At 37.5% G+C, this 26,044-nt stretch overlaps 1 protein-coding gene and 1 long non-coding RNA gene across 4 annotated transcripts in view; one reads left to right on the top strand and one right to left on the bottom strand.

Annotated features, from left to right (window-relative positions):
- The window catches only part of Gabrg2 (gamma-aminobutyric acid type A receptor subunit gamma 2), an 88,669-nt gene extending 72,808 nt beyond the window's left edge, over nt 1–15,861 (top strand). Inside the window, 4 exon segments of one of the 2 annotated variants that reach the window (NM_001393775.1) lie at nt 5,563–5,715; nt 9,669–9,874; nt 12,044–12,067; nt 13,474–15,861. In NM_001393775.1, coding sequence (NP_001380704.1) covers nt 5,563–5,715; nt 9,669–9,874; nt 12,044–12,067; nt 13,474–13,749 — 659 coding nt within the window. In that variant the 3' untranslated portion in view covers nt 13,750–15,861. 2 annotated transcript variants of the gene reach the window in all.
- LOC102548672 (uncharacterized) overlaps nt 1–26,044 on the bottom strand; it is a 104,167-nt gene that overhangs the window by 37,832 nt on the left and 40,291 nt on the right. The window lies entirely within an intron of this gene.

Here is a 26,044-nt window from a genome sequence, read left to right as displayed (position 1 = left end):
TCATGCATGGTCAGAAGGTTGACTTGAGTAAAGGAGTGAGAGATTATTTTTCTAGGAAGGAGATGATGCAAAGGAGAGTAAAGGTAGAGAAATCAAAGATGCATCTAATAGAAATATTTAACTTCATTTAGCTGGGGTTTGGAGAAACAAAAGGAATTATCAAGCAATACTTGGCTTAAAATCACGTTATAAATTTGAGAAATACAACTCTAAGAAAAGTTTCTTTCCTCAATGACTATTGGGGATGCTTATTATTGGGGATTCTTATTATATATTAAAGAGATTAGTCTTGATTTCTTATTTATTTGGGAAATAATCTAGTCAAGGTTGTCTTTTTGCCTTTCACGAAAATTATGAAATTAATTATAATTAGAAGTTCTCATTTTAAGTAGTACTCTTGTTTTTTATTTCTTTATGTCTCCTACATTTCATGATGCATCTGCAGTATCTTCTACATTAGGTTATAAAGGTAGTCTATTTATTTTGTTTCTGTGTTATGAAGGTAACCCATTTTTCTCTGTGTTGCATTTAGATTCACTTCTGAGTTTATATTTGAAGTGTGCACAGAGTTTGTGTGCTAAGATGAAGGACAGATTTAATTTTGGAAAACAATTTTATCTAATGAAAGTTAGTCAATCAACTCTCCTGCCATGGTGGGAATCCTCAATCTCAACGTGGAAGGAGATGACAAAGGCTAGAATATTTTGTATCCTCATATTTGTTGCTGGCTTCTAGACACTTTCTTGCTATCTAACCCCTTTAAAGTAGGACCGACTGTAACACCATGCTACTTTATTTTTGGTACAGCTACCTGAGTGTTCTTTGCAGAGCAGTGGTGAAAAGGGTTTGTTGGTAAGAACGGTAGATGCGAAAGTAAGGTAGAGTAAACCAATATTTGTTTTCACCATTATCCTAGTAGATAAGCTCAGTCAAACTCTGTGTAAGCAGATCACGCATCATGAGAGATGAAGAAGTGAAGGTGTATTTGAAGCTCACTTTTTGTTTTTAATTTTTTTCATTATTATGACAAAGCATTTAGGACATTTTCATAAAACACATGCCATCTTCTCAACCCAGTGCTTACATGAAGCAAGCCCTCACTACGAGTAACTTCTAGGTACCTTCTAATCACCACAGAGCTCCTGGAGAGGCAAATTCTCTCCATGAAACAATTATGATTTTCAGAGTAAACAGTTTATTGTATAAAAGACATTGTAGAACCAATTTAGGCTTATCCATGACTAGCTTACAAATAAATGAGACCCAAACTAATCTACTTTTCTTACTGCTGGCCTGGCTAGCTCCCCAGTCATGTTTCCCAAATACCTGCTGTTTCTCCTGGCCATGTACTCGCGGTCTATCTCCTCTCATGTTGTCTTCTCCTCACCTCAATGTTCTTTCCTCTCTCTCACTTCAACCAGGTAACTAAAAAACCCATCCACTTATAATCCCTCCAGTAATTGGCTGCACCCATTTTTATTTAGCCAGTAGTTTTAAATTAAGGAACAAAGTTTGTACCACAAAAGACGGTAACTGTGAGCATTCACTCATAGGACTTTGGGTATAGAGTATAGCATTATAATACACAGCAACAGACCAAACCTCGACAATTTCCCCCATTTTTTGTCCAAATAAAATCAAATAAAATGGCTCTTTTTCTTACAATGAAAACAACATACAGGGGGAACAATTATGAAACAATTAGGAAAACTATCAAGTAAGAGGTACATTATAAAAGTCCAGTTTGTTTTCATTTGGCAACTCAGGGGAAAGTATTCTGTTATGTATCCTATCCCGGTGAGTTCAGAGTTCTGTGTCTACATCAATTTCCATTTTAACTTGCATTATGAACCTAAAAATATGTTCCTAGATGAAGATTATTGCCTTAAATCCTAAACAATTTAAGCTTATAGTAAAACAACGACTATCTAGTTAGTCTTCAACCTCAAGACTTTGACTAACTATTAAGTTGCATTCCTTAATTAATCTAAAAAGTTTGTAATAGCAGGTACTAAAAGGACTGGAGTTCGTATTTTAAGTGAAGTGCATAGGCATTATAGCTATACAAGAGTTGAAGCATAAAATAATTTTGTTGCAACAAAATTAAATCTAAAATCTCGTATCAATGTATAACAAGATTTATACCAATGAAAACCTTAGCCTGTATAAACAGAAAAATTCTGTACCAGTGAAACAAAATATAGCCTCAATTTTGCATTGAAATATAAAGATGTTTATTAATGTAAGATTATGCATATAAAATGTTCTTGGGCTTAAGAGTAGATTCAATAATCTATCCCTCCTTTTTTCTAATTTCTTATAATAATTCTATATACTCTTTTTGTTCTCAATCCCCCTTTCCTTACCCAAGGCAAGAAGAAAGATAAAGGGAAAGAAAAAAGAAAATGAATCTCAGATTCTAACCTCTTTACTTTGTTTCCTCCTTGTCCAAGGCCATAGCTATTTGTAATATTCCTGTAAACTCACAGCATATCTATAAGTCTTAAAATGACCAGAAGTATCCATCCCAACTTAAAGGATCAGGATGACAGTCTTCTTATAATTGCTTCCCACTGAATCAAAGCAAAAATTAATTTTGGGGGCCCAAGAAAATTATAAGTAGTTTTAAGCAAGCTAGATGTAGCAATTGTTGTCCAGTGTCTGTATGTTGAGAAAGTGCAGGCTTAAATGAATTCCCAACTGGACCAAGAGTCTGCACCAAGCTGTTTTGATGCTGTTCTGGAAGCAAGTCTTTAGAGGAAACAACTTTGATGCAGTTGAGGTAAGATCAAGGCAGGGAGCTGGAACACCCAATAATTTGGACAGATATAGCTTTTCTTTCCTGTTGTAACAAATGTAAAATCTCCCTCCCAAACGTAACACATCTCCTTGCTTCTGTTTTTTTTTTTTTTAATTAGGGTGTTTATGGGCTGATCCAATTCAGCAGTCCTTTCTAAAATCCAGTGTATCTTAGCACTTGTTCTATTTGTCTCGTTGACTTTTGCCAAACATTAACTCCAGAGTTCCAATGGTTTCATATGACTGTTTATTACCATCGGTAAACAGCAGCTAAAACCTCATTCTTCATTGACATTGAAGCTTTGCCTCCTCAAACGAGTCATAAGAGACATCCTAACAAATAAGAAAAAGGATTAACATTTGTGTCTATTAATTCCAATTTTACGTTTCATGTCCTTAATTATAAAGTGTATCTCTCCAGTATAAACAGAGATGGGGTTTATTTACCAAGTGTTATGACTTTAAGTATTAAGTGTCGGGACTTATCAATGAAACAGATAGAATTAAGTGTCACCATCATTGACTTGCTCAGGATTTAACCTCTGGGGCTTAGGTAAACCACTGACTCAGCACTTTAAGAGGATTAGATTCTCTGGGCTCCTCAGCATAAGAGTTTTTAAGCATATAAAATGTGATGTGGCCTTGGCGATAAGACAGGCATCATGCTGTCTCTCTGAAGCTGATTTGCTTTTAAGTGGCTTGGTCTGGGGTTTGCATCCATAATCCACTGTGAGAAAAGGTGCAGGGTTTGCAAGCAGGGATGAAGGTGTTCAGTAGCCATCAGTTTATAATAGAGGCAGGTAGATAAGCAAACCGTGAGAGGCTAGATCCTTTAGGGAAATGGAAAATCAAACCAAGATTAGAATCTTGTTAATGGTGAACAAAATTAAAGTTCACTTTTTAAGAGTCAGACAGTTAATGTAAGAATGTAGGCTCTCACTTGCTCACATAATGCACAAAAATAGTTACTAAAATTGAAGTGGTTGAAATTCTTTATTTTGAAGGTACAAATGTAGATTGGTTGAAAGATGAGTCATGCTGTTTCTTGTAATTTTAAAAGCCACAATAGTTTGTTTTATAGGAATGGTACTACCTGGTGACAGTGGTTTCACATGAATTTATTTATGTTTTATTTCCAAAACTGTTGACTTTAGGAGTGTCTTAAGAATGTTATTTTCATGCATAGCTGTATGGCTAGCCTTTAATTTCTTAGAGATTTTATAACTACATTTCTTGAATTTTTTATATAAATTCTTAGACAGGTTTTGTTGTTTGTTTATTTGTTTTTATTGTTGTTGTTGTTTGTTTGGTTTGGTTTAGTTTTGTTTGTTTGCTTGCTTGCTTGTTTGTTGGTTGGAAATAGGGTTTTATTATATAACACAAGCTGTCTGGGGACTCACTGTGTAGCCCAGAAGGCTATAAGTACTGATAGGCTATCAACCTGCTTCATGATGGGATTATAGAAAAGTTCCATGGTAGATTCAAAATAATGAATTCTTTTAAAATTGCAAAGTCAACTTATTGCAAGGAACTCACAAATACAAATATGACACTCTGAGAGTAAAGTTGTCACTCAAACACATGCTTGCACCATCTCAGAGTCTACACGTCTCAGTGGACTTCTGTTCCATTAAAATCATAATTCAGAAGCAATGGATCTGTATTTCAGTTTTACAGTCTCATTATCAGCTACATGTATCCACTGGATTACCTCAAAAATGAAGTAAGGAAGTACTAGACTATTTGAAACTAGAAAAAACCCAACAGCTGTATATGCTCTTTCCTCTTTCATGTGACGTTTTCCTTGAATTCCATTCTTTCTCAACTCCTAAAATTACCCTTTGTCAGTCTAAATGTCGCACTGTATCCACACTCACTTTTAAAACCCCAATGTTTTCAAAATCTGCTTCTTGAACCTTAAAGTATTCATTATAATTTCATGAGTGTATCATCAAATATTAGGACTGCCCATCTTCTCTCGAGGACCATGCTAAGTACTGGCTGTGAGATCATGGAGAGAATGGGCGCCATCTGGGGATTGGTGCATGCACATAAAGTCATATGACAGCACTTACAACATCCACAGCACTCAAAGGAAGCATAGTCATGGATGAGCACAACTGCTGTGGAAATACCATATGATACAGTGAAATCATGAGGAAATAGCTCGTCATAGGAAAGGGACTGTAAATTTTAAGTAAAATATTATTTTATAAGTCTCAATCACCAAGATACTCTCCAGTGGTTTGTATATGTATGAGTAAAGTGGAGAAATTGTTACTGAATGTGCATTACATGACCCATAAGCAAGGCTTAGTCTATAGAGGGTACCCTCCCACTCACAGCAAAGAGAATCTTGTACATTGTTTCTACATATGGAAAATCAAAATCCAGAATCATCCAGAAGAAGAAATACTTTTAAGATTCACAAACACTTTCTTTCTTTTTCTTTTTCTTTTTTTTTCCTGGAGCTGGGGACCGAACCAAGAGCCGTGTGCTTGCTAGGCAAGCGCTCTACCACTGAGCTAAATCCCCAACCACTCACAAACACTTTCTTTTCTCTCTGATAGTACCATTTCTTCTAGAAGGGCTAGGTTTCATCTCAGGTTGGATTATATTTCATACTTTTGTTACTGCTCTTTTGTCCAAGTAGTTAGAAAAGAACTTTCGTGCTAGCCCTCATGTAATGTCTGAAATTAATTGTGTGTGCAAATGTTGAACGCATTCACAGTGCATTCCCATAGTTCTGCCTTTTCTTTCCAGGTGACTATGTGGTTATGTCCGTGTACTTTGATCTGAGCAGAAGAATGGGGTACTTTACCATCCAGACCTACATTCCCTGCACACTCATTGTGGTTCTGTCCTGGGTATCCTTCTGGATCAATAAGGATGCTGTCCCTGCAAGAACATCTTTAGGTGAGAGAGATTTCTAGGTGCTGTGGTCATCCAAGATAAGTACCTGAGAAAAGGGGTCTTTATTTTTCCTCCTAAATGGTTTGCTCTGAGTTGAAAGGCAAAGTGAAAATCCATGTTTTATTATTAAAGACTGTCAATATGATTATCTATCATCTATCATCAATTTACCACCTATCTATCTTTCTGTCTGTCTGTCTATCTATCTATCTATCTATCTATCTATCTATCTATCTATCTATCTACCTGCCTATCTATCATCAATCTATTCTACTTAAAGTTTACTACTTTATAGTTCTACCTTTTTAATTAGCATAGGTTTTATTTAGTACAATTAATAACAAATTTAAAATAAAATAAAATAAAAACCAAACAAAAACTTAATTTCAAGAGAACTTTGTGCTTTTTTTTTCCCACACTGCTGCTAGCCTCCATATCTATTCATGAGAACTTTCTCAATTATCTGCTTAGTCATGACACAAAAGAAGTTTGAGATTTGACAAGGCAGAAGTATTAGTATCTTGAGAAGAGGAGCACAGTAAATCGGGCACAGATGTTTTTTAGTGTCAACTCTTCCCCTTTTCCTACCACACCACACTTGGTTAATTCCAACACAAATAATTAGTGTGATGATATTTAGCCAAATTGACTTTTTCCAGAAGAGCCATCTAAATGTTTAATAAGGAACACTTATTGGCAAATCTAAGCAAGAGAATCATTCCCTTATTATTTGTAATTTAGTCACTATTTTAAATATGGTGATCCCTGGCTCAGATTTTCATCTCTTGCTTATTGGTGGAAGAAGACATCTACAGACCAAAGTAAAACTGACTCACATGGATATTATAACCTTCATCCACCAACTGACTCTAACACAATTCTCTACATTAGCTATGTCCAATCTAGTAACACAGGCCTTCTAACTGCCTGGGGGAGTGGGGAGTAGTACAAGAACATGAAATATAAAGTCCAGTAATTTAAGTTTCCAGCCATCTATAGAATAAGGGTGTATAATAAACTGCATTCTCTCTAATCCATGTTTTCCTTACATGTAAAACAGATATCATTCCTGATTCATAAGTTGCAGGTTTTTATTGGGCTAAAGTAACATTTTTTTTTGTAAAGCACACTGAGCAGAGAAATGCTTGAAAAATGGTAGTGACTCTTATCATTTCTGACAAAATGATCTGTACCAGGTTATTAAACTGAGGGTAGAAATGATTACCGAGAAAAAGACAACATTTGCATATCTGTCCTTTTCCAAACCCAATTTAGTTTCCCATCTGTTTCAACATGAAGTTATTTTGATTTTCTGGTATATGCAGTTCTGTGTGTTACAAATCCTGTTCAACAATTCAAATATCCTGTCTAATGCCACATACTGAAACAAACTTCGAGTATGTTAAGCAAAACACTGCAAGAGTTTTTCTTTTTAGCGTGTCGCCATCTCAGAAGAAACAGTAGATGTGTTGCTCTTCCCCGGCATGGAGCTGCCAATGTGCTACTGAGTCAAAAATTATTCAGTGAAAATTTTATGTCTATGACTAGATATAACAAATGTACTGATACATTTCAAATAAACCATCTTCCCCAAATTATTTTCTTAAAAATTATTTCAACGTATTTCCTTCTGAAGGCCCAAATCTTTTGACCAATATGTCTTTTATGACCACGTGACCATTCATTTCAACTATTTAGAAATAAGTGTTCCCTGGCAACAAACCATTTGAAGAGAATGTTAAAGCGTGTTGATGGAAGGCCCTTGATAAGACAGGAGGCAGGTTCTCCTTTGATGGTATATTAATCAGGATGCTCAATGTTTCTAGTGCAGTTCTTTTGCAATTATCACATGCAGAAGTTGTAATAATACAACTTATCATATTTTAGACTTGATATAAATGAGCAAGCTCGGTCAATGTTAAGTAGTATCCACAAAGTCACACAATAAGTTTGTAACAGGCTTGCAACTTGGAAAGTTGGTCATAGGTTTGTTCTGGGTGTGGGGACTTGCTGAATTCTATCTGTCACCAAAGAAAAGAACCCAAGCTGAATGTTCATCTGTTTAAAATTTTTCTCAGTTCTTTAGATCAGTGTTTCTCAAATGTAGCTATACATTTCTATCACTAAGAATGTTTGGGAAGTACATGTAACTTACTCCCACCCATGAGGTATTTAATTTACCCCAAGTCTAGCTTTTGTGTTTTAAGGGCCAAATCTTCCATTACTTTTAAAAATATAACTGTGTATTTGTGAAGCTCCATGATCTTTTTAGGTGTTTGTCATCAAAATTTAAATGAGATTACCTTGAAAATCTGCAGATTTTGAACTTCTCTTCACAGAACAGATAGCAAAGGCCCTAATAACAGTGAGAGATATGGACCGATTTTTGATGACATATTTCTGCCTCTTGTAACACATGAGTGTAGTTTAGTGCATAACTGGTAGCTGGTAGAAATTAATCATAATCGTGAGAGTGGGTGCATAGCAAGATGAAAACACATGTTGGTCTTTTTCACTCAAGTATTGTAAAGTAAGACAGCATCCTTGAAAAGCTCACTTCGTGCCAAAACTAATTAGGGAAGGCTGTGCATCTCATTTCTTTTGGCAAGGTAAGATAAATTTGATTTGTACAGTCGGTAACACTCGGTTTCAAAATCACATCATTACCTTATTGGTGGTTGGTGAGTCAGGTGAAACTGTGATTTCCCTTTCTCTTAATGTCATAACTTTTCTTTTTCTGTGACCCCAAGAAGAACCTTGGGAATATGACAAAACAATTCCTTAAGCTACACATGGCATAGCCATGATGAACTTTCTTAATTTCTTAAATAATATAGCTCTGTTTTGTGAGATCAGTACTTATGTTACCTGTCAGAATTTGTTTTTAAATAATAAGTGTCACAGACAGGGTCTTCTAAAATGAGCTCATCTTTAGCTTCCTCCAAAAATAGTTACATTTTTACATTTTCAATGCTCAAGTTAAGATTTGAGCCTGATTGTGGAAATGAAAAGCCCAGTTTCCACATCAGCTTTAAAGGTCGCTGCAAAAATAAAAGAGACAATTAGGTACAATCAAGGAGTTCAATTTGAATTAATGTGTACTCAACCTAATTAGTTTCTTTTAGCATAGGAAGTAGATCATTTCCAAAATAACAACACAAAATTTCTAACCATACTTGATACTTTACTAGATGTCAGTGCTTTGGGTAGTCAGTTTTCTATTAGAGTAATAAGCATATAAAATAAATCAATATGACTGAAAGAGAGGTTTATTTTGGTTCAAAATTTCAAAGGTTTCAGAACATGGTCATTTGGCCTTGTTGTTCTGAACCATGGGACATCATGGTTGAAGATTATGAAGGAGGAAGCCTGCTTATGTCTTGCAGATAGATGAGAGAGGGGATGGGACTGGTGTCTTTATATCTTTTCATCTGTACATCTCCAATGCCCTAACTTCTTTCCATGCCACTAAATGTTCCTTCATGTCCCCAAAGCATGAAGATGAAGACTCTTATCACATGAACCTTTTAAAGACAGTCCCCATTCTAAAAACAACCCTGCACAGATACATTAGTACATTGTCTATTTACCACGATACTTTGTAAAAGTAGACACTATTTCCCCATCCTCCACCCTAAACCTAACCCAGTAAAAGCCAAAAAGAATCCTAGGGAAACTCCCCTACTAATAGCTGATGGAGAAGTCTTCCAGAACCACTTTCCAAATCCAGATGATTCAATAACTTCCAACTTCCTGGGATTTCATTATACATATTTTCCTGTATTTACAAAGTACATATGAAAATTAAAAATGTGGTCTTGTACAAAGCAATCGATGTGAAGACGCTCATGTTTTCGGTGCATCTCTACCCTATAGGAGTGTAGCGTATCATTCCTCTTGCGGTTGGGATATCACGGGTGCCGCCATGTACTTTGTTCTTATTGTACTTTCTATAGGAATCACGACTGTCCTGACGATGACCACTCTCAGCACCATAGCCCGGAAGTCTCTGCCCAAGGTCTCCTATGTCACAGCAATGGATCTCTTCGTCTCTGTTTGCTTCATCTTTGTGTTTTCAGCTTTGGTGGAGTATGGTACCCTGCACTATTTTGTGAGCAACCGGAAACCAAGCAAGGATAAAGACAAAAAGAAGAAAAACCCTGTATGTATCATTTTCTACTGGGACAACTGAACTCCTGGTGAAGACAGGTCATTAGGTCTGATATGGTTAGCCCATCTACACACTGAGACTCAGTACTTTGAGCTCCATGGTGAAAAGGAAATAAGTTAGCTTTCAACGAGTCCATCAAGCTTTAGTTATGATCACTAGTTGGATCAGAGTTCCTAGATGCTCTAAGTCAAACTCTTTATGCAAATGTAGTTACCCATTGTCTGCAGTGTTTATGTGCGGGGTTAAAGAAGATTCAGATATGCATACGTGTTTGAGTTATTATTCTATACGTCAAGGACTTTCTGATCAATTTGTTATAATATTTTTACATAACTGTTTTTTGAATTAAAATTCACACAAAAGGCATTACAAACTCTAGGTTCTCATATTAGTTCAAGTCATACCAACTTATAAGTAACTTAATGTGTGTGCATACACATGTGTAGGGTGTGTGTGTACGTGTGTGATTTGTGTGTTCACACATGTGTGTCTGTTTGTTTATGCAGGTATATGCATTTTACTACTAGAATACTTATACTCACTTTATCCCTACATGAATTGTTTTGTTTTCAAAACGAATGAGTTGAGATTGTATGGGCTTTCTTATTTCTGTTTTCTCATACAAAATAAGATGAATATATTAAAAAAACAAATGTCAAATGGGTTTCTATAACATTTTATGATGAAGAGCAATAAACCAATGAAATATAAAAACATTATAAAAAGTCACATGAGGGTTCTTAACTTTGATGGTTGGCAAAGGAAGTTGACAAGCTGATTTTTTTTTTTTTTTTGGTAATTGCTTGATTTGGAGACAGGTAAGATGACTTATACCAAACCTTAAAATGAGAGGATGAAGAATATGCATAAATAAGTAGTTTACTGGGAGAGTTGAGGACAGCATGTAGATATGTACTTACCCAACTGGGCCTAATGTCTCTGTCGCAGGAGTCCCACTAACAGTACAATTGTATCTCCTTCTGAGAAGGGGACAGGGATAATGACCTTACTTTCCTGATTTACACCCTTTCCTGGTTTTCTGCTCAGAGGCATTAGCAACATCACAGTGGCTACCTATCTGACCATAAGCTATGGGATAGCTATAGAAAACTCTATTTGCATCAGACACTTATCCTGGTGTTCCTCAGAAATACTGAAGAAATTTTACAAACGACACATTCGTTTGAAAGTAAGACTTAGTGGAAGGTAAATAAACTAAAATCGTTATTCATACTGGGTAATGAAAAGAAGAAATGCTTGATTTTAATGTCCCAAATAGTGATTATACTGTATGTGGTCCTTCCTTTTCCGGTATGTTCTTCGGTCTCTACCTTTTCACCTTTTCATATTCCTGTTTGATTTTTCTTGCTTTAAATTTTGTTTCTTAACCTCGTCTTTCTCCTTCATTTCCTAAGTCATTCTCCCTCAAATAAAATGGCTGTGCTGGTATTCATTTGTGAGGAGGATGGGGAGACAGGCTTTTAGGGCCTTTAGCAAAAGCCTCCTGGCCTTTGGAATCAGCAGTGTCTCCTCAGTGTGGAAATTGATACATAGAAATAGTTGGATTCTTTAACCTAGGTGCATAGCAATAGCAGAAGAAAAAAATGAAAGCAGACAGGAAAAGAGATCAGAGAAAACAAGAATATGTAGTTCCTGGGGAATCTGATGCACTTTCTCTTTTCAAGCCACCTCATTTATTTCCCAGAACTAGTCTAGATAGTGAAGGTCTAAGAAGCTGAAAACTTACTTTCCTGTTTGGTTTTCCCTGCACTCCTCATGGTCAGGGCTCACATATGGGGTCCTCCTTAAGGATAATTACACAATTCATACTATTTTCTTAAACGGCAAGTATTCACTAGGAAGCATCCTCGCAACTGACCTTAGCTTTCGGAGTCCTGTGCTTGTGGGGTCCTTTGTAAAAGATTGGATTACCAGTCACACCTTTTCACTTTCCAACTTTAGATTACCAAATTACAAATTACCACAGAGTCAGAGCACACCTTCTGTGTTTATGCTTTCAGTTCACTTTACTTACTGCGTTTTCAAAATGTATTTTTAATTTGTCTTATTTTGTTTCTCTTTCTCTCCTTTCCTTTTCCTTCTTCTTATTAAAAAAAAAAAAAAACTACGCAATTCTCTTTTCTGTCTACAAATCCAAAGCTTCTTCGGATGTTTTCCTTCAAGGTATACTGTTTTTGGAATGGGCATTTCACTGCATGCGACTGCTGAATTAACTATTAATGCTTCCCATGGTGCTTTATTGTTTTTAATGAGTAAGCATTTAACTTATGGACTAGATGACAGGACACTGAAGGTGGAGACCTCTAGAGTTGATTCAGCAATGAGACATACATTGCACAGGCTTTTTCTACGTTCAGCTCAAAACCACACAGCCAATAGTTATCATAGGTAACAAGGCTTCTGTACATCTGAAGTTCATGCTTCATCATGTGTAAATGGAATCCATCTCACCTGTTATGATTTACATATACTTCATACATATACATGCACACACACAATTACACATACACAGGCACGCACATGCATGCATGCATGCACGCACACACGCACAAACCGATAAAGCTAAAATTTAACTCCATAAAGGCTAATTAAAATGAGATTTACAACTTAATCTCTACATATATTACAGCTTTATAATAATAAAACGGTCTTCAGCAGACTGTAGGTTAAACTCTCTTTCTTTTCCTGCCCGGGTGATTGCTGGACCTGTTGGCTCTGTAAAATATTGAAATGAGATTTTTGTTCTCTCTAATAATTGATTTAGAAACTGCAGTTTATATCCATACACTTTAAAGGTTATAAAGGAGCTGTGAGTTTTGCTTTAATTTTACTGTTAGTCATGCATTGAATCTTAGATTACCTTGTCGTTAACTGTAGCTCATTTTGCTAAATAAATAAATAAATAATAAAAAGAAAGAAAGAAAAAAAGATAAAAATAATGATCTGTTTTGAATTTTAAATCTCATTCAATGTATATAACCAATGACAGTTTTAAGTTTCAAGTTCAAACTACATATTTCTAATAAATTAAACCTTTGCTGCATTATATCAATGAACTTCTTTATTTCTTCATGCATATTGGCATTTGCTACTAAAATTGTTCGATATAGTTGTTCAGTACAATGGGTTCTCTTTGCCTCTAAGGTAGCATGACATTGCAATTTGATTTGAAAAATCAATGCATTTTTATTTCTCGATTTTACTCACTTGCGTTACCATTAACTAGCTTCATGTAACCGGCTTCACATCTAATAATTAATAGAATAAGATTCCATGTGGTTTGATTTAAATACTTATCCTTTGGTTTCTTTTGGTGTTCAATAGTCTTGCTGTAGCTATAAGCTTGGTGACATTATTTCCAGCTGCACTGCTTAAGCTCAAAATCTGAAATCTGCAACCTTGCTCTCTTTCTGAGTTCAATTTCACCATCGTAGATCACGATGTCATAAGCAGTTTTCTGAATCCTCATTTTCAGATTCATCATCTCATTGATGACATTGTGGAGAAACGGTGTTACATAGCTCCAGCGTGACTAACTGTGCCCTCTTTCCTTACCCACCCTGTCTCAGGCCCCTACCATTGATATCCGTCCCAGATCAGCAACGATCCAAATGAACAATGCCACCCACCTTCAAGAGAGGGATGAAGAATATGGCTATGAGTGTTTGGATGGCAAGGACTGTGCCAGTTTCTTTTGCTGTTTTGAAGACTGCCGAACAGGAGCCTGGAGACACGGGAGGATACACATTCGCATTGCCAAAATGGACTCCTATGCTCGGATCTTCTTCCCTACCGCCTTCTGCTTGTTCAATCTTGTTTACTGGGTCTCCTATCTTTATCTGTGAGGAGGTTTGGGTTTTATCGATAGGGGTCTTATTCGCTGAATCTCACGAAGAAAAAATGTCCTTTCTAAGTCCAACGATCTAATACCCTATGTGGTCACTGAATGTGTTTCTCCGTCTCAACCTAGTAATACATAGAATGTCCTACGATCCGTGCCCAACTCTCCTTTGGTTATTGTAATTTGAATTTTAGCGTGCACTGTCTTTCAAACCTGCAAGGCAAAGTTAAGTTAGAACAAGAGCTGTTAGACTGAGCAAGATACCTTTGAGCAAAAGCACTGCAAACTGAAATCTGTGAGTGTTTAAAGGGGCATCATTAGCCTTTGATTCACGTATAACTTAGTACAAAAGGTATACAGCTGTGTGCTACGTTCGCTTGGGGTCACGTTGTGGTAAATTGGAACAAATTAGGATATCTCCCGTATCTGTGAAGAATCACAATAGAAGAGCCTAGATTAGAACTCTATTATACCTTTATCTCAAGGTAGGAAGCAAATCCCCTTCATATAGTTATGTACAGTGATGTAAATAGTTCAGCGATGTAGAATGCTTCAGGTTTAATGCATGCATCTCTTTAGAGCCAAAAAATAAATGAACTCATGTTATCATCATATAGCATTGTCTTTTATTTTCTTTTCCTTTGGGCTATAAAATAATATATTAATATAATTACAAGGATTTGGGTTTGAAATTTTGGAGGGGGGTTCACTTCCTTCTCCCTCGTGCATGAAAATTCAGGTTTGGAAAATTATGTTTGTCTTGTATAACATCAAAACACCTTAAGGACAATTTAGGCTGATTGACATTTGACAGCTCTAAATAGGCCCGACTTCATCACTAGCATATAAAGCAAATGTACGTGCTTGCCGATGTTTTACTTTACTTTGAAGATGTGCATTCTTACCAGAACTTGCTCTCTATCTCGATACCTGCTTCTAGTGATTGCGAATGCCTTGTGGGCAGAGTCCTTGTCCTTTCTTCTTTTAGTTCTCAACATCTTGCACTGTGCCTGGCATATAGTCAGTGCTCAATAAACCTGGCTGGGAGCAACACGTCCTCTTGTAGTCTGGTGAATACCTTTTTCTGACCCGGAACAAGCGATTCATCTTTTCCCATTACTGTTGACATGTGAAGCTTCTTTATCTGTAGAAGTAACCAGAGAATCTAAAGAACGGTAGCTTGTATGTTCATCTTCAAAAATTTGTTTTGGGCAAAGTGTATTTATTTTAAAATAATATCTATTTCCTATACCGATGTATGCAATTGATGAAATAAGCATAGAGTTCTTGATTATCCCGTTTTTTTTTAAAGAATTAATTATGTCTGCTAAACATTCTGCTTGTGAACCTATGAAAGTATGAGCAATATTCATACCTGACTGGTGTACAGTATGCTTGGAAACAATGTACTGAAGGTTAAATTAAAAACGGAAACAACGTTGAGTAACTTGCATGGAGGTCATGGAGCCTCTGACTGTGGGCTCCTTTTGCTACATAGTAATTAAACGGAGTTTTTGGCTGACATCAGACATGATGAGTTGGACCTTATAGGATTATTCTGAATCCTTATTTTTCTAAAATATGACTCTTTTGGAGTCAAGGAAAATATTGATTCAAATCAAAGTTAAATCATAGTGTAACTTTATAGATAATGAGAAGACAATAAAAGAAAGTGTCTCTGCTAAGAGAAAACCACATGAAGTCATTAAAATTCATCTGGATGAATCTTGAAAATATTCAGCTGCTGGTTTTACAAACCTTGAATATACCAGTGCTTTAGTATTTAACCTTACACGGATGTAAATAAATGATTATTTTCTCATTTTAAAATGTCAAAATAGTCAATGTTGACTCTTTGGGAGAGTTGCTGGCAAATTTAATTTGTGAGAAACAAGGTATTATTGTCAACTTGAAATGTGTTTTTGCAGTCAGGACACGGAAATAAAAATTAAAGCTAGCTTTCCAACATGTGTAGAACACTGGCAATATGGATATATATTATACATTTCCAATCCTTAATCATCAGCTGCTCTCTGTCTGTGCATTTGCAAACCTTTTCACAAGAGAATTGCCTAATATATGGACTTTTACAATAAAAATGCTGCATTCTAATCCATGGTCGCCCCTCAGTTGTCTGGTTGGAATGTTTTCTGTTTCTCTCTCAAGAGTTATTCTTTCTTTTCAATTTCCTTTACATAAATACCCTGAGCTTTCCTGGTGATCTCTGTTTCCAGCATTCAGCAAGTGATTCTCCTTGCTAGAGTCAAGTGAATGAACGAGACAAGCATTTGTGAATAGAGTGGAGGGAGACACAAGAGTTAATGACATTAAGGAGGCCCCAGACTTATCCACTACAGGACCTTCAAGGCAAATGTCTATTGTCTCTGTTTTCAAAGTTGGAATTAAAGTATCACTGGAATGCTGCTTGACAAAGCAAGATTTAGAAGCCTCTGTTTTATAATATAAAAATTAGATATTATAATGTCATCCAGGCAGTAATACCTAACAGGTGGTCAAACATTTTCTCTCATTTCCAATGTATCCATGTAATTCAGTTTCCTCTACTCCAACCAAATTAGACCCTTGTAGGAGAGAAATCTATCATATCTATCTTAAGATGATGCTATATAATGTTGTCCTCTTTAAAGAGGACCTGTTATGCAATACTTTTATTAATGACAGGTTAAGGGCCAGGAAGATGACTGAGTGAAGAAAATAGCTACTATGAGCACCTGAATTCAGAACCCTAGAATCCATGCCAAGCTGGCTGAAGTAGCTTGAACATTTCTTATCTCAGTACTGTGACTGGAAAGTTAAGGGCCAGTTAGTTTGGAGCATAGAGTGATGGTGATAGAGATTCTGTCTCAAACAAGGTGAAAAGTGAGGACTGACATGAAAAAGTACCCCTACCCCTTACACACATACACACACACACACACACACACACACACACACACGCACACATGAACACACAGATGCATGCACAAACATATATATATGTATATATATGTGATGGATAGATAGATAGATAGATAGATGATAGAGACAAAGAGAAAGGCAGACAGAGACACGTGTAGAGAGAGAGAGACAGAGAACAGAGGGATGTTAGGAGCAAGAGAGAGATAGAGATGAAATATAGGTTGAAAATTGAGGTCTGTTAAAAAAACTTATAAACCAGAATAGTTACCTTTAAGGCCCAGATAACCCCCAATGAATCACAGTTCCAAACTTTGAAAAGAGAGACCCAATGATCCCCAATTCAATGTCACTGTCCTATTTTCTCAGAGGTCTTTGAAATTCTCCTGAGAAGAAAATAATGAAACCAGATACTGACAATCTGTTCTAACTTGCCCTGCATGTCATAGTCTTGCCCTGCTGTGTTTTCCTGCATCTGATTTAAACATCTGTTTCTCACCTTCTGGTCAGGCCAGGAGCATTCCCACAGAGGTCTCCTTTGCTGTTTACCCAGTGCCTTATCTTCAGCTAAGGGCATATTCTTGTGCAAAGCCTGCATTTCTCTTTCATCTCAACGTTATCCTGACGAGTAGCATTAAACTTTATGATGAAGGTCAAATTAAATTAACCAAATGGTGTTGTCTGTGGGGATTATGTAGGGGAAAAAGTGCTGCTTCTATGCTCTGTCACTACGGATTTCTGTCAAACGTGTAGAAGGTAGGGGAATGACCTCCACCACAGGAACTGCAGTATTTTCAGTGAACTGCAGAAGGTCACATGGCTTGCTCTTTCCACCTTGTCTCATAGTTTTTCTGAATTTGGAAGTAAAATTCTGGTGTATATCTTTCTGTAAATCCATTAGGATGCTTCGTACTTAAAGACTCCTTTTCTAAAACTTTCCTTGACTTTTTTTAATTACAAGAATATTACATTTTTATACTTACTAATATTTTAAATTTCCTTTATTCTCCATCATATGTGAAAACTACTTACCATTCAATATTTCCTCTACTTCATTCAGAATTCTCTTTTACAGATGAAAGGATCTGAAGTTGTCTACAAAAAAAAAATTCCAGACCTCGAGCAGGCTTTGTCTCTAAGGCATGGGACAAGAGATATGTGCCTGAGAGTTCCCATAGCTATTTTCTGCAGAATATTTCTTTCTACTATTTCTGCACTGCAATGGTGCTGTGTATTGTAGTCAGCAGTGGCTGGCCTTTATGATTTTTTTCTATGACTTCAGAGAATAGGACAACTGCATAATCAATTTTAAGTTTCTTCTGAAATCCTTTGGGTTGTAAATTGGAGAATCAGGCTCATATTTCATGTGTACAAAGCCTGGCTCTGGTATAACATGTTTCATCAGTTTCTTTATTTGTAATATGATCTCCCTGTATAGTCCAGGATGACCTTGAACTCTTGGTCCTCCAGTTTCGGATTGAGTGTTAGAATTACACCTGTTTCAGAGTTGTACAATCCTTCTGTGCTTCGGCTCTCTCATTTCCAAAAACAATTAGAGACCGTATTGGCACAGATTATATACTTTCCTTTAACAGAATAGTTGAGACAATGCTATGAAATGACTCAATGTTAATTATTTTCCTCAGCATAAAAATGAAATTATAAAACAAAACAAAACAAACAAACAAACAAACAAACAAACAACAACCACAACAACTGAGTGTTAGAGCCATGCTTATGTTGTTCAGGGGCTATCATCTACAAGAATACTGTTTTATCGTTAAACTGAGAAAGAAAACAATCCTTAGCCCATCAGTAGCATAGGGATTTGTCTAAATACTCCTTTCACTGTGATATTAGTTTCTCATAGTTGAATGAGGTGATCAGACCCCTTTTCTTTCCAGTGGTCTTTTGTCTCCCCTGTCATTTACTAAGATCTTGAATTATTGAACCTCTTAGTATATTCAACTATATTATCTCCATGTAACCACACTGGGCCATTTATTACTTTGCATTGCAATTCTTCCCAAAATACTTCTCAAGAGACTTTCCCCTCTCTGAATATTCTGTTAGATTTAGGATATTTTATGGCTTTACTAGCAAACATTAAGCTATCTCCTTTTATTTTGACCACTCTTTGGTATGATTTACAATGACCTAATCCTAATGTTTACTTCAGCAAAGTAATGAACATTCACCCAGTCTTCCTAGTAAACAAAATTTAAATGAACAATTCGGTAACAAGAATATGGCATACATAATTCAGCCTTCATTTGCATCCTAAATCAGGGTGTTTATCTCTGTCTATCTTACTGCTTTATAAATTTTCCTCATATTTTCTCTGAACCTTGTGCGTATTATTGCTCTGAGATGAAGTCTTTTATCAAAGTAATTTTGATTAAGTACCTATAGAGTGAATTCAGCAGGAAGCTTTCAGTAAATACAGAAGCACAAGTTTCATGCTTGGCACTGTGAGGTCAGAAAGAGAACAATTATAGACATGCCTTGCCTTGAACCATCAAGAATACATCAGAAGAAATAAATCAAAACACAAATAACTCTAACAGTGCTACACACAACAGTCCTTATAGAAGAAGACATTATTCTCCCTGTGAGTAAATCCAGGAAACATTTTTTTTGCACAAACCTCTGCCAAATGTAAGACGTTATCATTGGTTTAGGGAACTTCTCTCTGATTACTAATAAGGAGAATAGAAATTTTCAAAATTTGAAGATGTATCACGAATTCACTAACTATAGGTATCAACCCCTAAGAAGAACATACCTTTTCTCCTGTCCAAAAGTGTTTAAGCAAATAGATGAAGTAAATTTATTTGATAAAATCACAAATATAGCTCTGGTTGTTTATAAGAATAGGGGTAGATATCAATGGAAGGGGAAACCCTTGGTCCTGCCAAAACTGAACCCCCAGTGACCGTGATTGTTGGGGGGAGTGTGGTAATGGGGAGAGGATGGGGAGGGGAAGTCCATATAGAAGGGAAGGGGGAGGGGTTAGGGGGATGTTGGCCCGGAAACCGGGAAAGGGAATAACAATCGAAATGTAAATAAGAAATACTCAAGTTAATAAAGATTAAAAAAAAGAATAGGGGTGGATATTGTGCATATTTATATTTTAGCGCAATTTTTAATGCATGTATTACTTCATATAATAAACATTTTTGTCTTTCTGCTGTTACTATTCAGTTATATCATGGGAAATTTGGCATATATATTTGTTGTTGTTATAATTAAATAAAGCTACAAGGAACATTTGTTAGGTACTATGTGTGCCTCCCATAGATATTTATTTCATAAAATGCACCTATATACATGAATTTTGTTCAACAAAAGTTTAATTACCAAACTGACAGAAAATAAACATGTTTCAATGGAAAATAAGAAAATTAATAAAGGGATTACTTACCAATCTAAAGTCCATCAATAAAGGGAAAGTATACAATTGTGGGTTCACTTGTGGAAAGTCATATTACCTACATTGACTTTCTAATATTACTGTTTCAAATTACCTAAACTTAATGACTTAGCCAAATTCAAGCAGTCATTTCTGAAAGTTGGCAGTCTCATTGGCTAATGAGGAGGTGAGTACACAGGGATGCATTTGTTCTGGAAGGTTCCCTGGTTTTTTTCTAGAATCTAGAGTCCTTTGATATTCACTCCCTAGAGTTTCTCTTTTGAATCAGGGAAAATCACACAAATGTTGCATTTCTTTTATCCCTAAGTCTGACATCATGATTCCCACTTCTAAGAATCCTGGGTGTATTGGCAATCCAGAATAACCTCCTCTTCCCCAAATTCTTACTGGTGCTTAAAAACTGGATTTTTCAGAACAGATAGTATAATATTTACCATTTTTTAGAGATTAAAATGTGGATGTTTCTTAGGGTCCACTCTCCTCCCTACCATAATATCTTAGTGGGACATGTTCACTGGTCAGTGAGATGGGTCAGAGAATAAAGTCTCTTGTAAAACTTCACACCCTGAGTTCAAAGCCCAGGACCCACTTGATGGAAGGATAAAACTAAATTACATAAGTTGTCCTATCACATCATGTTTTGTTCTGGTATGCACACACACATACATGTGTGTGTACACAGGCACATGTGTACAAACAAATTGTTAAAGATGAGTAAGTGTTAAAACTTAAATAAAAGAGAAACGAGTTCTAAATGGGATTTAAGAAGAGCAGAAGAAGCTGCACACCAGAATCATTAGCTCTAATAAAGGCAGCCATTTCTAATTAGTGCTCAGTCAGGAGCGGTCAAGGGTTCAATTCCCAGAGGGGCCAGTCTCAGCCTCCTCACTGACTCATGGTGAGAACTGATTGACAGTGGATCAAGAGAAGTAAAATGGACATCACCCTGAAAACCTCTCCAAAGCTTACCATCTGTGATATAAAATGCTAGAATTTTCATTTGTGGTCTCCAGTTATTATACAGGTTTAAAGAAAATGATATATTTGGACTTTTTTCTTTTTCTTTTTCTTTTTTTTCCCCCCCAGAGCTGGGGACCGAACCCAGGGCCTTGTGCTTCCTAGGCAAGCGCTCTACCAGTGAGCTAAATCCCCAACCCCTTTCTTTTTCTTTTATTGGATATTTTCTTTATGTACTTTTCAAATGTTACCCCCCTTTTCTGGTTTCCCCTCCAGAAACCCCAGCCCCATCTCCCCACCTCACTGCCTCCCCACCCTGGCACTCCCCTACACTGGGTTATTGAGCCTTCATAGTACCAAGGGCCTCTCCTCCCATTGATGCCTGACAAGGCCCATACTCTCCTCCATATGCAGCTAGAGCCATGGTCATTCCATATGTACTCTCTGGTTGGTGGTTTAGTCCCTGTGAGCTCTGGTGGGGTCTGGTTGGTTGATATTGTTGTTCTTCCTAAGGAGTTGCAAACCCTCTCAGCTACCTCAGTCCTTTCTCGAATTTCTCCACTGGGGACCCAATTGCACTGTTACTGTGTCCAAAAAAATGTTCTTTTAAAAGGATTGTATGGCTATACTGTCCTCACAATTCTAGAAGGAAATAAGTAAAGGAATTGTCAAAAATCTCAGAGTAATACCAACTTAAAGTTTGGAACAGAAAGGTAGGCAACGGGAGGCCCTACATCCAGTATAATCCATCTCTTAAAAAATGCTGATGCTCTTTATTGAAGAGTACTGGATGCAAAACAGAGTATCATAAATAGTGTTAGGGTTGGTGTGTGGCCATGGGATGCGTCTCAGATTGGGTCAATTCTTGGTTGGCCATTCCCTCAGTCTCTGATCTCTCCCCCATGCCTACATTACTTGCAGACAGGGTAAATCTAGGATTGAAAGTTTTTGTGAGTATGTTGGTATCTCTAGGACACCAGTGGTGTTCTTGTTTGTTTCCAGGTTCCATATCTCCAGAGTAGTGAGTCACAGCTAAGGTCAGACCCATCGATTCTTATTCCAGGCCATGCCCCACTCCTCCTCATACCAGTCAGTTGCAGATTTCCACCTAGCCATCTTTCCTGTCCTCCTCCACACCTGATCCTAAATCTTTCATTCCCCTCCTCATACACCCTCCCTTCCAGTTCCCTTCCTCTATCTGCCTCTTATGCTTGCAGACAGGAGCATGTTGTCCTCTGAGAAGCTCCACTCAGCAGATTCAGAGAGAAACAGACACCCACAGCCAAACAGTGGATGGAACTCAGGATTCTTACAGAATTGAATAGGGTGAAGGATTGTAGGTCCCAAAAGGGATAGGAACTCCATAAGAAGATCAACTAACCTGGACTCTTGGGGCTCTCAGTGTCTGAACCACCAACCAAAGAATATATTCAACTGGACTGAGGCTTCCCCCATTATATGTAGCAGACGTGCAGCTTGACCTTCATGTGGGTCCTGAACAACCAGAATTGGAGTTAGGGGGAATCACAAAAGCTGTTGGCTATATGGTAAGATATCTTCTACTAGCTGGGCTGCCTTGTCTGGCCTCAGTGGGAGAGGAACTGTCTAGTCTCACAGAGGGGAAGGAATGTGAAAGGGGTGAACTAGAGTGGAATGTAAAGTGAATAAGTAATATGTATTAAATTTAAAAAAAGAGTACTAGATGCTTTTCCAGAACCTCCCTGGTTTGGATTCCAAGCACCCTAATAGCAGCTCAAAACTATCTGTAACTCCATTTCCAGAGTATGTGACACCCTCTTCTGGCCTCACTGGGCACAAAGTACATAATGCACAGACACACATTCAGGCATAACGCCACATATACATATGTATGTATCATATTTATGTATCTTCTATATATCTTTATATCTATATATGACAAAAATAAAGACTTCTTTAAAAAAAACATTGTGTTAGAGTATTAGAGGCCCACATGATTTATTTTTGAAAAAGTTTCCAAATGGTTTTATTAAGGTCAAGTAAATGTCTTTATACAACTGTTTTCCACTAGTTAATGTAGGTTAATAGCAGCAGCACTCTGCCTAGTCCCCACAGCAAGGCTGCCAAGTCAGTCAGACATTTGCAGGCCAAGACAGCCCTGAGCTGTTTAAGCCAAGAGTGGACCTTTTGAGCCAACACTTCTCCTCTGTTATCACAAGGCTTAAAAAAGACAGAGCTCTGAGTCATTGGAGGCCCAAGAGCACAATTCTATATGGGTTCAAAGCTAAAAATAACAAAAGCAGAGTCCTATTTTTACAAATGCAATGACTACAAAGACAATTACATTTTAATTGGCACAAGTTAAGCCAAAGTGACACCAGCTGAACCATTTGAAGTGAACAGTTTGTTCTGTGTCTTTCCTTGATATTTCCAGAGTGAGGCTGGCTGAATAAATGTAACCATGTAGAATGGGTACAGAATGTATAAGGAATGAATCTTTCTTACGGAGCTACAAGTGTCTTACAGGTAAGGATACAGAGTGTACGAGTCAATCGTTATTCCCTACAACCAGTACTTAATATCACATATATATGATATATATATAATTAATATCATATATATGTATATATGTGTATATATATGTATATGTATATATATGTAATTAAAATCTCCTAAGGCTAATGCTCACAAAACTTCCTGAAAAGAATGTATCGGTAAATAATTGTAAAAACATGGCAGGAAACCATGTCATGCTAGCTCCAGCACTGGCAGGCCCCATGGTACTAGTGAGGTGTTTCCATCTCGGCAGAATCTCTGGCCCAGAGTTCTCAAAACGTCTTCACCCAACTGCCTAAGTTCTCAATTTCTGTCCCTTGCTACCGCTGGCTACTCTCTGGGCCCTGCGGCAGTCTCTCTGCCTCCAAGACTAGCTCCATCAGCAGCCACTTTCTTGGGGCTCTCCGCTGCAAACTCTGCTCACATTCCCAGCATCCACCCATGTGGTTAGTGTCACAGTTCCCAGTATCCTGGTAAAATCAAAACTCTAGACCTTGTAATTTATCAATCATATTTATATCGGTAAATTCTCACTCCTCAAAACGTCCACACAATAAACACAGAGACAGTTGATATTGATATAAACTGAACACCTAGACAAGACAAATTGTCTTACAATAATCCATCCCTTATATGGATTAAAGCCACACTGGGGTGGGTCATCCTTCTCCTCTTTCTTCTCTCCTTTTTCTCTCCCAAAACCTCTGTCCCTGCCTTTCTTTTTCACTGCCCAATCACAGACCTTGCCTTCTCTGGTGCCTACCTTCACCTACATATAGACATCAATCCACAAAAGAATGCAAAAATAATATTTTTTTAAAGAATCAAAACCAAGAAGAAAAACATTTAAGGATGTGTCCCAACCTTGTCTGCTAGGATGGCCCAAAGAAAGACACCCAAGCACAGGCAGCAGGCACCACTCAGATGAATGAATGTATGAATCTTTGTTGCCTCTTTGTTAGTGAAAACCTTGTCACAAGGATATTACACGTGAAGACACTCTCGGCAGCTATATTTGCCACTGCTGACTCAAATACACAGGTGCCTTGGTGTGAGACAGACATAATTGAATGCAGTAACAACCCCTGCCATTTTGGTGGGGGGTTGTGGGAGTGCAGAGCTCTCCTCAGAATATCTAAACTTACACTTTGCTTGCCTGCCTGCAGTACTCCTTCAAATACCTTGGAGTCTCAAGCTATGTTTGTATATGTCAGCCTGGATCCATAGACAGCAGCCTAGCATAACTCACCTCTTAGAGACTACATCCAACAGATTACCAAACAGATGAAGAGATCCACAGGCAGAAAAAAAAAACAGACTGAATTCGAGGGTTTGTGAAAGAGTTGGGGGAAGGATTGAGACCCTGGATGGGATAGGGACTCCATGAGAAGACCAAGAGACCCAACTAACCTAGCATTTGGGGTTCCCAGAGATTGAACCACCAATCGAATAGCATACAAGGGTCATACTTAGGAACCCCACACATATTTAGCAGATGTCCAACGTGGTCTTCATGCGGGTCCCCAAACAATCATAAGCTGGTATTACCATGACTCATTTCTGCCTGTGGTTCCCACTCCCCAAACTGGGCTGTCTTGTCTGGCCTCAGTGGGAGAAGATTCCTGAGGTGATATGAGGTTCCAGGGTGGTTTGGTCCCCTGGGAGGGAACTCTGCCTTCTCAGAAGTGAAGGGGAGGGGAGTAGGGACCCATGGGCATACTGGGAGGAGTAGGTGCTATAATCTGGATATAAAGTGAATCGATTAATTAATTAATGGAAAACAACAACTAAACCAAAAGAACAAAAAAGAATAACAAATTTTCAGAAAACACCTTAAATTTTTATTCATCTATTATCTATCTGAGGGGATCAACAGATTCAATTCGTTTTGTGGATAAAGACACAGACAAGACCCATTTTCTTTTTTTTTCTTTTTTAATTGAACTTTTTAAATTAACATTTGAAATGTTATCCCCTTTCCAGTTTCCCGTCTGTAAACCCCCATCATACCCCCTTTTTCTATGAGGGTGTTCCCCCACCCATCCACCCACCATTCCTGCCTTCCTGCCCTGACATTCACTTATTCTGGTGGGGTTGAGTCTTGGCAGGAGCAAGGGCTTCTCCTCCCATTGGTGCCCAACAATGCCATCCTATGCTACATATGCAGATGGAGCCATGGGTCAGTCCACGTATACTCTTTGGATGGTGGTTTAATGCCTGGGAGCTCTGGTTGGTTGGTATTTTTCTTATAGGGTTGCAAACCCCATCAGCTTCTTCAACTCATTCTCTAACTCCTCCAATGGGAAACCCATTCTTGGTTCAATGTTTGGCTGCTAGCATCTGCCTCTGTATTTGTTATGATCTGGTAGAGGCTCACAGGAGACAGTTACATCAGACTCCTGTCAGCATTCACTTCTTGGCATAAGCAATATTGTCTGGATTTGGTGGTATGGGTTGG

Source organism: Rattus norvegicus, chromosome 10, assembly GCF_021556685.1.
Source record: "Rattus norvegicus strain SHRSP/BbbUtx chromosome 10, alternate assembly SHRSP_T2T, whole genome shotgun sequence".
Taxonomy (NCBI): Eukaryota; Metazoa; Chordata; class Mammalia; order Rodentia; family Muridae; genus Rattus; species Rattus norvegicus.
Note: the sequence above shows the minus strand (reverse complement) of the source record. Positions and strands in the feature narration are given on the sequence as shown.